The sequence below is a fragment of the Meleagris gallopavo genome, chromosome 24, assembly GCF_000146605.3.
Source record: "Meleagris gallopavo isolate NT-WF06-2002-E0010 breed Aviagen turkey brand Nicholas breeding stock chromosome 24, Turkey_5.1, whole genome shotgun sequence".
In the NCBI taxonomy this organism is placed as follows: domain Eukaryota; kingdom Metazoa; phylum Chordata; class Aves; order Galliformes; family Phasianidae; genus Meleagris; species Meleagris gallopavo.
The window spans coordinates 2,955,342-2,970,798 of NC_015034.2; the positions used below are offsets into that span (position 1 = coordinate 2,955,342).

Consider the following 15,457-nt stretch of genomic DNA (forward strand, 5'->3'; position numbering starts at 1 on the left):
AAAAAAAGGAAAAAAAACCCAAACACCCTGCTTGGACCTGGTAATGAGGATAGGAGCGTGGGGTGAGGCAGACCAGAAATGGGGTCACGAGGAATGCTGTCCATCACCCCCCTCCCCATTGTGCCGTGGGTTCCATGGCTCAGCACAACCCAGCAAACGGAGCTCAGTCGGTTCCACATTTTTATTGGGGGGAGCCGAGGAGTACAACACCACCACACTGCCAGGGAAACCGGTACGAAAAGTACAAAAATAAGGAAGCCTCTCTATCTCTCTATCTATCACGGCTAAAAATAAATAGTGTAAACACGAGAGGAGAACAGCAGGCGCAGCTCCGCTGCTCGCAGCCCCACCGTCTTTGGCTTGGATCCGAATCGTGCCGGGGGGCCGGGCTGAGCTCTGAGTGCCCCCCCAGCTCCGTCCGTCCTTCCCTTCATATTGACAGCTGCGATTTCAGCTTCCCTTCTTCATTTCAACCCCGAGAGCGCAGTACCGACGCAAAGGAGTCCCCTGAGAGCTCCGTCCTCCGTGAGCGCAGCTCTGCCCCACACCGTGCTCGGGGGCTGCGGCGCGTCCCTTCCCCCCATGTATCCCTTTGGGGACAAGCAAAGTGCCCCCACCCCGCCCCGCAATGTCGGGTTCTCCAGTCTGACCCCAAGGAAACGTTAAATTAAGGAAAAAAACAACGAAGAGAAAGGAAGATTTGGTGCCACCGCTAAAGGACGTGGCGAAGTGACGTGGGACCGCAACGCCGGGTGATGCAATGGGACCCCCATCCCCAGTGCTTCCCCACCTGTGCAGGTGATGGGGGGGGAAAACAGAACTGGAGGTGTCCAGGGAAAGGACGGCCCTACGGGGCGGGATGTGGCATCGAAGGCTCTGCTCCACGCGGATCCTTTCTGCCGTCGGGGGGCATGTGAGTGGTTTGGGGTTGAGGGGGACACAGCCTTCGTGTCCCACGAGGAAAGCGAAGGGGGGAGGGCCCCGTGTGTGTGTGTGTGTACGGAGGGAGGGAGCGGGGAAGGAATCGTCCTTCGGGCGCAGAGCTCTGAGCTCCGAGCTGCCCCTACCGCTGCCCGGCCTCACGAATCCGGCACGCCACGGCCGTGATCAGCGCCGCTCCTTTACCACTGCCGTCCTCTGACTGCAGGAAGGTCACCTCGCAGCACGGGGACAGCTGCCTCACCGTGTCCTGCATGATGGCCGAGAAGCTGCGGAAGGAGGAGGAGGAGGAGGAACCCATCAGAGCCGTCCTGTGATGCGGCCAATGCCATCCCACGCCAACAGCCAACGCAATGTGGGAGTGCTGGGAACCGGGCACAGACAGCCCACGTTCTGCCTTCCAGCCCTGATTCGTGGCCGGCACCCAACCTGAGTGCCAAGGGGCTGTGTGCAGCCCCACCATGGAGCTCTGAGCCCGATGCATGGTCCACTATGGAGCCAAGAGCCCTTTGTATGCTCCACCACAGAGCCCTGAGCCTTCTGTATGCCCCGCTGTGGAGCCCTGAGCCCTGCTGCTCATCCCTGCACCCTTGGCCTCTGTGTGGGCTCCACTGGAAGGGGCAGAGCTTCACCACAGACCCTCCTGGTGGGCAGAACCCCAGGAGACCGCCTCCCCGCTCCTCTCTCCCCTCTGGGCACTCACTGTGGGTGCAGTTTGTAGAGCGTCCCATCCACGCCAACCGTCACCTTGAGGAAATCCAGCCCGCGGTTCTCACGGATTTTATCCACCACGGCGGCCATCCCGGCCCCGCAGAGCTGTGCAGCACGCCGGGCCACCACGGTGCACACCTCCTTGACGATGATGCTGTCATCACACGTGCTCTCCAAGCCCAGGTGCTGGAGGATGGAGCGCACCTGCAGCAGGGCCAGGCAGTCGCTGCGGGGCGGGGGGCACAGAAGTTAGGAGGTTTCCCCCCAGATCCGTGTGTCCTATGGCACCCATGGAGCCGTAGGTTGGGTAACGCCAACTGGAGGGACGCCCAGGGTGGAGTGCACTTCATTTCTCACACCGTATGCCCTGGCTCTGAGCACCCAGGACTCCCCCCCCAAAACACAGCAGGACGGCCACAGTCGCATCCTCACCTTTCTATCTGGGACAGGAACTTTGTCTCAAAAATTCCCCTGGTCTTCAGGCGCTCGGAGATGCGGCCGCGGAACAGCAGCCCTCGCTTGGTGAAGTTTATCAGGATGTTGCGGACGATCTCCCCCAGGTACATCCCGCTGATCATCTTCTCAAACCTGGAGTGGGGACGGCGGGGCCGAGCGTTGGCACCCGAGGGCGGAGGGGACAGCCCTGCCCACCCCATGGCACCCAGCACCGTCTTTATGGTCCAGCACCATCGGGGTCGTGCAGGGGAAGGACCGCTCCTCTCAGCCCCAGCGTTACCACCACACACCTCTGCTTCCCGGGGTTGAGGGACAGCTCATCCACAGCCAAATCAAACTCGGTCTGGATGTCATCCAAGCAGCCGTTGTCCCCAAACGCGCCCCACTCCATGTTGACACACATGCGGCCCTCGTCGCCCTCCACCAGCTCCACGTTCCGCATCTCCTCCATGTAGCAGGCGTTGCTGCCCGTACCTGTGGGGTGAGGGTCTCAGTGGGGCTCAGGGGGAGGGCATCCCTGCGTGGGGCAGGGAAAGGTGCGGCGCTCACCAACTATCAGCCCGACTTCGCAGTAGGGGTCTTCGTAGCCACAGGTCATCATGGTGCCCACCGTGTCGTTCACCACCGCCACCACGTCCAGGTCGAACTCCTGGAAGGGAAGGGTTGGGTTGGGTTGGGTTGGGTTGGGTTGGGTGGTTTCCTGCACGGAGATGATGGGGCAGCCCAAGGGGGTGGGATGGGCGGAGGGCAGCACTGCTCGGCTCTTAGCTCCAGGCTCTGGAAATCCACCCTCTATGTGATGACTAAGGGAGGTGGTTGACATCCCAACGCTCAGCCCATTCATTCCCAGCCCAATTAATGCCGCTGCAGAGCTGCCCCGCTCACCTCTCTGCGGTGGATCGCCTCCTTCAGCAGGCTCACCACGTCCTCCCCTTCGCAGCCCGTGGCTTTGAAACCCTTTGTCCACTTGAGGAGAATCCCCTGGGAGGAGAAAAGAGGGTTGAGGTGAGCGGGTTGGGACAGAAGTGCCCCACAGACCCCAAATCTCAGGGACACACTCAGGATCCTGCCAGTGCCGGGCTCACCTCGTCCAAGTTGGTCTGCTTGCATGGGAAGGAGAAGGTGAAGCCCAGCGGGAGCGACACTCCCTTCATCCCCATGTACTCCAGGAAGTCGGAGATGCAGTGGACAATGTGGTCGAAGAGCTGTATGTGCAGAGTCAGGGCAGGAGGGCACAGTCACCGCGTGTGCCAGGCACTGCAGGCTCCCCCACATCCCAGCGGGCAGCACTCCCACCCGTGGGATGCGGTCCTCCGTCTGTGGGGTGCCCCAGAGCCCCCCTGGCCCCAATCCCAGCAACGCCCCAAAGCCATCAGCGATGCTCAGAGCACAACCTGTGCCATTTCCCTGGTGGGGAAGTGGGGCTGACGCTCATCTGCCCTTGCTGGGTGTGTGGGATGGGACGGTGGGTGGACTCACCTCCTCTCCTGTCCCCTGCATCACCTCCAGCGGGATGGAGTAGATCTTGTTGTGCATCTCCACGCCGCGCCGCATTCCATTCCGCACCCGCACCAGCAGCACGCGGAAGTTCGTCCCCCCCAGATCCAGAGCGAGGAAATCTCCTTTTTCTAAAAGCCAGGAGAGGGTTGTGAGGAGAGAGAGCTCAGTGAGGAGCACCATAAGCACCGAGAAATCATGGCTGAGAACGTGGAGGTGACATTTCCCAGCCAAGGGCGCTGTGTTGGGCGTGGGATGTTCTGGGGGCTCAGCATCGTCATTCCAGAGCTTTGGAATTGCGGGGCTGCTCATCATTGAGGGGAACAACGGTCCCTGCATGGCACAGACACTGGGAGCTCTTTGCTATACGCAGGACATGAAGGTGCCCTCACCTGTCCCATCTGGAGTTGAGCACACGTATGTGGGCAGCATCTTCACTGTGGCCTCCGCGTGCGTCTCCTTGCCCAGCCCCTTCTCCATCTCAACCCTCATCCTCCGCTTCACCTCCAGGAGCTGCTCGTGGCTCAGCTTCAGTGCCTCCAGTATCTTCTGCCGGGCCTTGTGCTGGGCGGCCAGCCGGTAGGCCACCGCCGTCACCATGGCCGCCCCTTTGCCGCTGCCATCTTCCGACCTCACAAATCGGATCTCGCAGTCAGGCAGCAGCTTCCTCACTGTCTTATGGAGGCGTCGGGCAAAGCTGTGGAAGAGGAGGAGGAGGAAGAAGAAGGCTTGAGTGTGCCTTCACAGGTCGTGTCAGACTCTGAGATGGCCCACATGGGCTTTGGGATCCAATGGAGGTGCCCATGGGACCCACCATGAGGTCACCTCCTCTGTGACGACCAACAAATGGGGTCCAAGGGAGGTGGGATCCAATGATGGGATCCAACAGAGATGCCGGTAGGACACCATCATGAGGCCAGACTTCCTCCGAGATGGCCAACAAGTGGGATCCAATAGAGGTGCCCATGGGCCCCCACCCTGAGGCCAGACCTCCTCCAGCTCCCCGTTGCCTCGAGGACTTACTGAGGGTGCTTCTTGTACACAGAGCCGTCCACACCGACGGTGGAGCGCAGCCGGTCCACCCCCTTGTTCTCCTTGATGCGGCGCAGCACGGCGGCCAGCGTGGCCCCGCAGAGGTTGGCCGAGCGGGTGGAAACGATCTGGCAGATGCGGTGGGTGGCCAGGCAGTCCTCATGGGACGGCTCCAGGCCCAGTTTGGTGAGGATCTCGTGGGCTTTCTGCAGCCCCTCTTTCTCCCTGCACACCGAAGAACAGAAGACATCTATGCCTGGAAATCTGCTGCGAGCCCAGCATTTCCCCCAGCTAGTGGGTGGTGGGTTGGGACCCCGCAAAGACACCCAGCCCCTGCTCACTTCTCAATAGCAGAGACAAATCTGGTCTCAAAGTGCCCAGTGGTGCGCAGATCCGAAGAGAGCTTCCCTTGGAAGAGGAGCCCCTCCTTGGCCATCTTCACCAGGATGAGGCGCACCAGCTCGCCCATGTACATCCCACTGATCATCTTCTCGAACCTCACAAACACAAGAGGTGCACAGTTGGACCCCCATCATTAACCCCAACCGCTCTCCCGGCCGCGCCGCCCGTCTGCCGAATGGGAATTCCATAGGACCGGGCTGTGGACATTAGGTGGTGGTGTTCCCTTTCTGCTACTGATGGATTTGTTGGCAGGGGAAACGTGGATTGACAGCCCCAAGCGGAGCGCTGGCGAGGGAAGCGGGCGTTGGGTGGACGTGCCAGCCCAAATCCCACGCGGTCCCCATTGGCGGGACGGAGGACACTGTGACCCAGTTAACTGGGACAACCCCACCGGTCCCACACAATGGGAGGATGGCCAACGTGGAGCAGAGCAGAGCCAGGAATCTGCTTACAGCTGCTTGCCAGGGTTGAGTGAGCCCATGTCTATCTCATGGTCGAACTCGGTCCTGATGTCATTGAGCACGCCGTCGTCCCCGAAGGCGCCCCACTCCATGTTGATGCACATCCGGCCCTCGTCCCCCTCCACCAGGTCGATGTGCCTCATCTCCTCCATGTAGCAGGCGTTGGTGCCCGTCCCTGCGCCGAGCACGGAGACCCACTCGCATCGGATGCCGGCTCTCCCCCGTCCTCCCCAATTAACACCACGCAATCCACCAAAATCCCTGCGCTCAGCCCCGCTCACCCACGATGAGTCCGACTTCACAGTTTTGGTCATCATAGCCACAGGACATCATGGTGCCAACAGTGTCATTTACCACCGCCACGATGTCAATGTCGAAGTCCTAAAATGGTGGAGGGGGCACTGAGTGCCACCAAAGAGCAGCGCAGCGTCTCCGCTTGCACGGTGACGACGCGCATTGCGTCCCGTGTGTCCCATCCTGGGATTTTGGGAGGTGGGACGCCTTACCCCTCGTCTCTTGATGGCCTCGCGCAGCAGGGACACCACGTCCTTCCCCTCTACGCTGCTGCACTTGAATCCCTTTGTCCAGTTGACAAGGATGCTCTGTGTTGGGGGAAGAGATAGAAGGGGATGCTCAGCTGGACCCCACGCCACCACGTATCCAAAACTGCGCCTCAAGGTCAGAACCATCAACCCACAACTCGAAGTCAGAGCCACCAACACACAACTTAAGGTCAGAACCACAAAACCACAACTCAAGGTCAGAGCCACCAACTCACAACTCAAGAACAGAACTACCCCATCCATGCCTCAAAGTCAGACCTACCAACCCTCAACTCAAGGTCAGAGCCACCAACCCACAACTCAAGAACAGAACTACCCCATCCATGCCTCAAAGTCAGACCTACCAACCCACAACTCGAAGTCAGAGCCACCAACCCACAACTCAAGGTCAGAATTACCCAATCCGTGTCTCAAAGTCAGAGCCAACAACCCGCAACTCAAAATTAGAGCCAACCCACAACTCGAAGTCAGAGCCACCAACTCACAGCTCAAAGTCAGACCCACCAACCCACGTCTCAAGGTCAGTACAACCCAACCCACAGCTCAAGGTCAGAACCACCCAACCCACAGCTCAAGGTCAGAGCCGCCCAGCCTCCTCCAGCACAGGGACGGACACGGCTCTGCAGGCACAGCCCCTCCCTCTTATCACTGCCATCGGCATCTGCAGCGGTTCCCACGTCCCAGTTTATGGCCACAGGCACGTGAGTCATCGGCTCCCTGCCGCCGGCAGAGGGACGTGACCTCTGTTCTTGGCTTCATGGAGCCCTGCAGCAAAACCGGCTCTGATGCATGCGGAGGGCACCAGTGGGACGGGGTCTCACCCACCACCACAGTAATAGGAACACGACTTCCTGCAGCCCCAGAATGGAGCTGCAGATGTGCCGAGCCACTGCCGTGCCGTGGAGCTGCCCGCCACCCAACCCCACACGGGGTGAGCCCTGGGAAGCAGGAGGTGGCGGTGTGGGATGTGCACAGTGAGGTCGCCGGTGCCGATGTGGTGCTCGGCACGTCCCCGGGGCTGCCAGGCTGCGGGCAGCTGCTGCCCCATGCCTTCATCCAGCACCAGCAGCTGCTCGCCGAGAGCAGAATGAGAGAGGCACAGAGAGCTCTGTGTCCCATGGGACCCACAGGGATCACCGAGCTGGCCACAAAGGGTCATTCACATGGCTATAGGGCCATGTGGGGCTTTAGGGCCACAAGATGTAAGGCCATGAGGATCTGTAGGGCCATGTGGGGCTGCAGGGTTATGAGAGGCTGTAGGGTTATGAGGGGCTGTAGGGTTACGAGGGGCTGTAGGGTTATGAGGGGCTGTAGGGTTACGAGGGGCTGTAGGGTGATGTGGGGCTGCAGGGTTACGAGGGGCTGCAGGGTTACGAGGGGCTGTAGGGTTATGAGGGGCTGTAGGGTTATGAGGGGCTGTAGGGTTACGAGGGGCTGTAGGGTTATGAGGGGCTGTAGGGTGATGTGGGGCTGTAGGGTTATGAGGGGCTGTAGGGTTATGAGGGGCTGTAGGGCCATGAGGAGCTGTAGGGTCATGTATGGCTGTAGGACCACATGGGGCTGTAGGGCTATGAGAGGCTGTAAAGCCATGAGGGCTGTAGGGCCAAGAGGTGACTGTAGGGCCACCATGAGGCCTTCCCTCAGTCTCTTCTCTGCGCTGAACCCAAGGGACCTCCTCTTCTCCCCACACACATTGCTCTCTCCCCCCTTCCCCATCCTCCTGGCCCTCCTTTGGGTACTGTTAGATGCTTTCAGGTCCTTCCATTCCGGTGCTCCAACTGCCCCCAGTGCTCCAGGTGTGACCCCACCAGTGCACAGTCACCCAATCCTGCACAGAACATCACCCCTCGGCCCCCCACGTCCCTCACCCACCTCATCCAGCTTGGTCTGGTGACATGGGAAGGAGAAGGTGAAACCAAGGGGCAGCTTCTTCTCCTTGATTTTCAGCTTCTCCATGAAGTTGGCCAAGCACTCAGCAATGTGGTCAAAGAGCTGAAAGGCAACGGTTGAGGATGAGCATCTTGACATCTTGGCATCTTGAAAGACATCTTGGCATCTCAAAGAACATCTCAGCATCTCAAAGGACACCTTGGCATCTTGAAGGATTTCCTGGCATTGTCTTGACTACTGCCCCGCTGTGGGTGGATGTTCCTTTTGGGGGGACAATGGGGAAGGGGGGAGGCCCACCTGCATCCCGCTGCCTCGCATGAGGTCCTCATGGATCTCATAGATCTGGCTCTCCATCTGCACCTTCTGCAGGCCGTTGTCGGACACCTTCACCCGCAGCACGCGGAAGTTGGTGCCACCGAGGTCCAGTGCCAAGAAGTCTCCGTCCTCTGGGGAAGAGAAAGCCGGGGGTGAACACCAAACTCAAACCACAGGAGTGAGCCCCAAAACCACAGAGATTAACCCAGAAACTGTACGGGAGTAAACCCCAAAACTCCACAGGGATGAACTCCAAAGCTCTACAGGGGTGACCCCCAAAAGCACAGGAGTTAGCCCCAAAACTCTACAGCAGTCAGCCCCAAAACAACAGGGATTAATCCCAAAACTCGACAGGGGTGAATCCCAAAACTACAACAGTTAGCTCCAGAACTGTACAGGGATGAGCCCCAAAACCACAGGGCTGGATGCCCAAATTCTACAGGAGTTAGCCCTAAAACCACAGGACTGAATCCCAGAAATCCAGAGAGATGAACTCCAAAACCACAGGGGTTAACCCCAAAATCACAGGACAGAACCCCAAAACCACAGGGGCTGGCCCAAAAGTCCACAAAGGTTAGCCCCAAACCCACAGGGATTAACCCCACAATTCCACAGGGGTGAACCTCAGAACTGTACAGGGGTTAACCCCAAAACTCAACTGCAGTGAACCCCGAGACTCCACAGGGGTTAGCCCCAAAACCATGGAATCACACCCCAAAACTATGGGGGTTAGCCTCAAACTCTACAGGGTTACCCCAAAACCACGGGGCTGAACCCCAAAACTGCACAGGGTTTACCCCAAAAACCACGAGTGATCCCCCAGCGCTGCAGGTCCTGTAAGTCACAGCACCAGACCCATTCCCGTACGCTGACGCAAGAACCTCAAGAGAGCTCCAGAGCTCCCCCACCCCTTCCCCACGCTCTGCCCTTCCAAAGCGTCGCGCAGCGGAGGAGACGCTTTCGGAGGAAATCCGAGTGCTGCTCTGGGAACACAGCCCAGCAACCCCCAGCGCTGCCGGCACATGGCTGCATGCCGGCCCCGTTCCTCTGGGTGCATTTCAGTAGGGTTGGGACAGAGCGAGAGCTGGGGGATGGCACACGGCCACCAAGGCAGAAGGTGGGGACAGAAAGCAGCGTTCGTTGGCACTCCGGTGTCTGAAGGGGGGATTGGATGGGGTGTGCAATGGGGACACGTGGTGACTTCACGGAGCATTCGCGACATCAGCGTGTGTGGGGACAAGGTGACACGGATGGTGACATCATGGGGCCTCCATGACATTGGTGAGCATGGGGACATGGATGGTGACTTCATGGAGCCTTCGTGATGTCATTGTGCACAGGGACACGCGGTGACTTCGTGGAGCATTCGTGACATCAGTGTGCAGGGACAAGGGGACATAGATGGTGACATCATGGAGCCTTCGTGATGTCATTGTGCACAGGGACACGCGGTGACTTCGTGGAGCATTCGTGACATCAGTGTGCGGGGACAAGGGGACATGGATGGTGACATCATGGAGTCTTCGTGATGTCACTGTGCACAGGGACGTGGATGGTGATTTCGTGGAGCATTCGTGACATCAGTGTGTGTGGGGACATGAGGACATGGATGGTGACTTCATGGAGTCTTCATGACACTGTCGTGTGCAGGGATGTGGGAAGATGTCATGGAGCCTTCATGACATCAAGGCTCGCAGGGACACGGGGACATGGATGGTGACTTCACAGAGCCTTCATGCCACTGGTGTGCACAGAGATGTGGGGACACAGATGGTGGCTTCATGGAGCCTTCATGATGTCACTGTACACGGGGACATGGATGGTGGCTTCACGGAACCTTTGCGACATTGGAGTGCGTGGGGACATGGGGACACAGATGGGGACATGGGGACAGATGGTGGCTTCACGGAGCCTTCGTGACATCGATGTGTGTGGAGACACAGGGACATGGACACTGCGGTGGTGGCTTCACGGAGCCTTCAAGATGTCGGTGTGTGCATGGAGACGTGGTGACTTCATGGAGACTTCGTGACATCAGTGTGTGCAGGGATGTGGGGAGATGACTGGTGGCTCCATGGAGCCTTCGTGACGTCAGGGTTTGCAGGACACGGGGACATGGACGGTGACATCATGGAGCCTTCATGACGTTGGTGGGCGCAGACATGGAGACACAGATGGTGGCTTCATGGAGCCTTCGTGATGTCACTGTGCACGGGGTCAGGGATGGTGGCTTCATGGAACCTTCGCGACATCAGAGTGCGTGGGGACATGGGGACACAGACGGTGGCTTCGTGGAGCCTTTGTGATATTGGTGTGCACAGGGACGTGGACCTTGACCTCATGGAGCCTTCATGACATTGGTGTGCATGGAGACAGGGACACGGACACTGCAGTGGTGGTTTCATGGAGCCTTCAGGACGCTGGTGTTTTCGGTTTGCATGGGGACGCGGATGGTGACTTCGTGGAGCCTTCGTGTCTCGGTTTGCACGGAGACATGGATGGTGACATCACGGAGCCTTGCTGACATCGGTGTGTGCAGGGACATGGGGACACAGACGGCGCCCAGGGCACGGATCCAGGAAAGCAGATCTTTCCCAGCAGCCAAGGAATGAGCAGAGGGCTGGCTGCGCCGTGCCCAGGTCGGAGCTGCAGAGCTCCGGTTTCCACCCCACACCCCCGGAGGTTTGGGCTCTGGGCGCTGCCTCGCGCCGCGATAAGACACAAGCAAACAGGAAAGCAAACAGCACAGCTAACAGCACGCTCACCGCCGGGGGCTGTTTGCAATCTGCAAAGGGCCCGAAGATAAGCACTGCGTTTCCTATCCGCAGAGCTGCGGGGAAAGCAGTGCCGAGGCGCACAGACAGCAGAGCTCGCTCCTCTGGCGCAGAGCATGCCGTGCCCTCATCCGACATCTCATGCCCACACCCTACATCTCGTGTCCTTGCCCTACATCTCATGCTCTCCCCCTACATCTCATGCCCTCCCCCTACAACTCAGTGTGACCCGCTGGCGATGTAAGCCCTCTCATCCAGCATAATCCCTGCAGAACACCCCGTCCTGGCTGGGACGAAAGGCAGCCTGGGAGCAATGCTTTGGGATCTCTGTGTTGGGGTTGCTCTTGGGTGAGTCCCAAATTATGGCTCAGCAGCTGCTGGGAAGGAAGGCCCATGCTGGGCCAAGTGTCCATCATGCATAGGGTGCGGCCGGACACACAGGTGTGAGTGGGGCAGGAACACCGTGGGGTGGGGGTGGATGAGTTTACCATGGCAGGGCTGGACCTACATGATCTTTAAGGACCCTTCCAACCCAACCACCCAATGGTTTGTGACCTTTAAGGACCCTTCTGATCCAAACCATCCCATGGGTCTGTGACCTTTGAAGTCCCTTTGAACTCATCCATTCAGTGGCTCTATGCTCTTTAAAGGACCCTTCCAACCCAACCACTCAATGGCTCTGTGATCTTTAAGGACCCTTCCAACTCATCCATTCCATGGCCTCTAAGCTCTTCAAAGACCCTTTCAACCCAATCATCCCACGGCTCTGTGACCTTTTAGGACCCTTCCAACCCATCCATTCTACAGTTCCACAACTCCCTGATTTCCCAGCAGCTCCCAGCATTCTTCACTTTTCCCCCGTCGGGTTTTACGAGGACCCCACGGAAGGGTTCCGGGAGCATCTCCAGCCAACGACCGCATGAGGAAATTGTTCGGCGTCGGATGCACTGATGGGAGCCCAAAGCGGAGCCGTGCCCCCCCAGCCAAGAGGGGTCGGTCCCTTGGGGAGGACGAGAGGCGTGCGGGAAGGGAGCAGAAAGGCGGCATTGTCAGCTGCCTCCTCACGTGGTCCCCCTCCCATTCAGCACTAATGAGAAGCGATGAGCTGACCCGTGACCACCTCATCCTGCCAGCACGAGGCACAGGAGGGCTGCTCGCACCCCGCGGCCCACCAGGAGCCCCTGGGTCTGCGGGAGACCCCCACCCTGGTTGCAGAGGGGCACGAGCTGTCCCCATGGCGCCGTACCTGTCCCGTCCGGGGTGGACCTGACGAAGGAGGGCAGCATCTTGACGGAGGCGGTGGGGTTGGTGTCAGCACCCAGCCCCTTCTCCATCTCCTTGCGGAAGCGTTCGGACACCTCCTGCAGTGTGTCCTCGGAGAGCCGCATGTGGTACAGGTACTTGTCCACCTGTGGGGCACAGAGGGGCAGCAGGTGAGCAGTGGGGCTGGGGGACGTGGGGACAACGCCGCAGCTGGAGGGTGGGAGCAGATCACACACACCGGAGCACGACGGGGATGTGCATGGAGAACTGCATCCCACACCTGGAGCCGCTCTGCAACTCAACCCTAAGGTGGTCCAAACGAAGTTGAACCCTACAGGTGGTCCAACAGGTGCTCAACCCTGCAGGTGGCCCAAGGGAAATCCAACCCTAAGGTGGCCAAAGAGACGTCCAGCCCCACAGTGGCCCAAGAGAAGTCTGACTCTACAGGTGGTCCAAGAGAATCTCAGCCCCATGTGGCCCAAGAGAAGCCCAAATCGAAGGTGGCCCAAGAGAAGCCCAGCCCTATAGGTGGCCGAAATGAAGTTCAACCTACAGGTGGTCCAAAAGATGCTCAACCCCGCAGGTGGCCCAAGAGAAGTCCAAACCTAGGGTGGCCAAAGAGACATCCAGTCCCACAGTGGCTCAAGACAAGTACGACTCCACAGGTGGCCCAAGAGAAGCTCAGCCCTACGGGTGGCCCCAAAGAAATCCAATTCTACAGGTGGCCCAAGGGAAGCCCAGCCCTACAGGCAGCCTAACAGAATCCCAGTCTCACAGGTGGCCAAAGCAAAGCCCAGAACCCCCACCTGCAGGCACCCAAACACACTGGCACGGCCCAGCTCACCCTCTGCCACCCCAAATTGGGTCCCGGGGTTGGATTCCCAGCTGTGGGGCTGGGAGTGACACCTCAGTCCGTGGGACCCAGTGCTCCCCAGGGGATGCTGGTGGTGAGGATCCCTGCGGGGCCCTGCGGGGATCACAGCCGGCAGCCGCTCGCCCCATTTACAGCATCGGAGCTCCTCGAAACGGAACGCCTCATCCCTGAGCTGGCTGCCAGCTCCCATCCGAGCGGGGCAGGGACGGACGGGCAGCGGGAGGCGTGCAGACAGACGGACGGCCAGGCCATGCCCTGGCCCCATGACCTTCCCTTACCGCTAATTAAAGGGCAGCGGCCAACTCAGAGGGAAACCCCACCCATGGGGCTCAGCTCACCTGTCTGCAGGCACGTACGGCTCCATCCCCCCGTGCCCCCCGCGCTACCTGCGGCGTCACGAGGCGCGGGGTCACCTTCCTGTAATCCCCAAAGCCCTTTTAAACCCGGGATCATCTTCTCCTCCAAACTCAGAGCCCATCCCGCCCGGCTCAGCCGGGTCAGAGCACCCAGCACCCACTTCCTCCCCCTTTTCCCCTCCCCCTCCCCATAGGAAGGGTGCTGATCTGCTTCCCCTTTTTTGTGTTATCTCTGGAGCTGCACTGCCACCCCTCCCATCTCCAACCCCCCTTCCGCCCCCCCCCCCGGGGCCCCACAGTTGCAGAAGAAGCTGAGGCTGCGCCTTTCGGGGTGGATTCTTTCGCTTTTTGGCACCGGGGAAAGACAAACAGCTCTTATGCATGAAAACCACGTCCGGGCCGGGCAGGCTTTAACCCTGAGCTGCACAGAACCCAAAGCACTGAGCGTGGGAAAACCCCCCCAAGCCCCCTCCCAGCTCTTATCCAACCCTTCACCCCACAGAACCCCGCAGCTTTGGGGAGCGCTGACCCCATTCTCCCATCCCGGAAGGTGACGAAGGCCACGCTGCCACCGTGACCCCGCAGCCCCACATCCTCACCATCCCACGTGTGCACGCTGTGACCCCACGGCGCAGCCCCCGTGACGCAGCCCGGAGTCACTTCCAGCCAGGCTGAGTCACCGCGTTCCTGCTTGGCCGGTTCCTCCTCCCCAGCCCTGCACCCATTTCTCGGCCCCATTCATCCATCCTCAGCCTCATCCATCCACCAATCCCCGCCTGGCCCCACTGACCCTTCCTCAGCCCCACTCCCCATTCCTCAGCTCCATCCATCCATCCATCAATCCTTCCTTGGCTCCGCTCATCCTTCCTCGGCCCCATTCATTCCTCCTTGGCCCCACTCACCCCTCTCCAGCCCCATCCATCCTTCATCAGCTCCACTCACCCATCCTCAGCCCCACTCACCATTCTTCAGCCCCACTCACCCATCCATCCTCAGCCCCACTCACCCATCCATCCTCAGCCCCACTCACCATTCTTCAGCCCCACTCACCCATCCATCCTTCCTTGGCCCCATTCACCCCTCTTCAGCCCCACTCATCATTTCTCAGCCCCACTCACCCTACCTTGGCCCCATCCATCCATCCTCAGCCCCAGCCATCCACCCATCCCTGCTTGGCCTCACTGACCCTTCCTCAGCCCCTCTCACCCTTCTTCAGCCCCATCCATCCTTCCTCAGCCCCACTAACCCATCCTCGGCCCCACTCACCCATCCATCCTCAGCTCCATCCATCCTCAGCTCCATCCTCAGCTCCATCCATCCATCCATCCATCCATCCATCCATCCATCCATCCATCTTTCCTTGGCTCCACTCATTCTCCAGCCCCATTCACCCCTCCTTGGCCCCACTCACCATCCCCAGCCCTACCCACCCATCCCTGCCCCCATCCTCAGCCCCACTCATCATCCGCAGGGGATGCTCTTTAAATCTGCCCCCCAAATCCCTAAAGGCGATGGAAGGAGAAATCTGTCTGTGTCTGTCTGTCTGTCTGTTCTGTCTTTCCCACTGCTGGGATGAGGAGGGGCCGTTCCCAGGACCCCGCAGTCACACAGCCCCTACTGGGAGGGTGGAGAATGAAGAAAAGTACGGGGGAAGAAGGAAAGCTGACCGCCCCAGTGTTTGTGCTGGAGTCGTGAAATCCCCGCTGCTGGCTGTCAGCCACCCCGCTGTCACCTCGACTGAGTCACCCCACTGTCACTTACCCCACTGTCAGCCACCCCACTGCCATCCCATTATGACCCCACTGCCCTCCCAGTTACCCCACTGCCCTCCCAGTTACCCCACTGCCATCCCATTGTTTCCCCGCTGCCCCCAGGACCCGATGAATCCCACAGGAGCTCAATGAGGGGCACATGGGGCCGCCTG

At 59.6% G+C, this 15,457-nt stretch overlaps 1 protein-coding gene across 1 annotated transcript; it reads right to left on the reverse strand.

Moving 5' to 3' along the window:
* Window positions 1-163: 163 nt before the first annotated feature.
* Window positions 164-12,428, reverse strand: HK2 (hexokinase 2). Its single transcript, XM_031556759.1, has 17 exons — window positions 12,287-12,428; window positions 8,249-8,397; window positions 7,934-8,053; window positions 6,005-6,100; window positions 5,780-5,879; window positions 5,490-5,673; window positions 4,977-5,132; window positions 4,627-4,860; window positions 3,996-4,300; window positions 3,586-3,734; window positions 3,192-3,311; window positions 2,992-3,087; window positions 2,656-2,755; window positions 2,397-2,580; window positions 2,083-2,238; window positions 1,643-1,876; window positions 164-1,208 (listed from the first exon to the last, which is right to left on the reverse strand). The coding sequence occupies exons 1-17, from the start codon at window positions 12,426-12,428 to the stop codon at window positions 1,064-1,066; spliced, it is 2,670 nt and encodes an 889-aa protein (XP_031412619.1). The 3' UTR covers window positions 164-1,063.
* Between the last annotated feature and the right edge of the window lie 3,029 nt (window positions 12,429-15,457).

Bases quoted from the DNA above. Each gene is read 5' to 3' on its own strand.
- HK2 (XM_031556759.1), bottom strand. From the start codon at position 12,428: ATGCGGCTCTCCGAGGACACACTGCAGGAGGTGTCCGAACGCTTCCGC. The intron at 8,054-8,248 runs GTGGGCCTCCCC...GTTGCCTTTCAG, and splicing joins TGCGAGGCAGCGGGATGCAG to CTCTTTGACCACATTGCTGA. The intron at 6,101-7,933 runs GTGGGTGAGGGA...CCCCCAACACAG, and splicing joins ACCAGACCAAGCTGGATGAG to AGCATCCTTGTCAACTGGAC.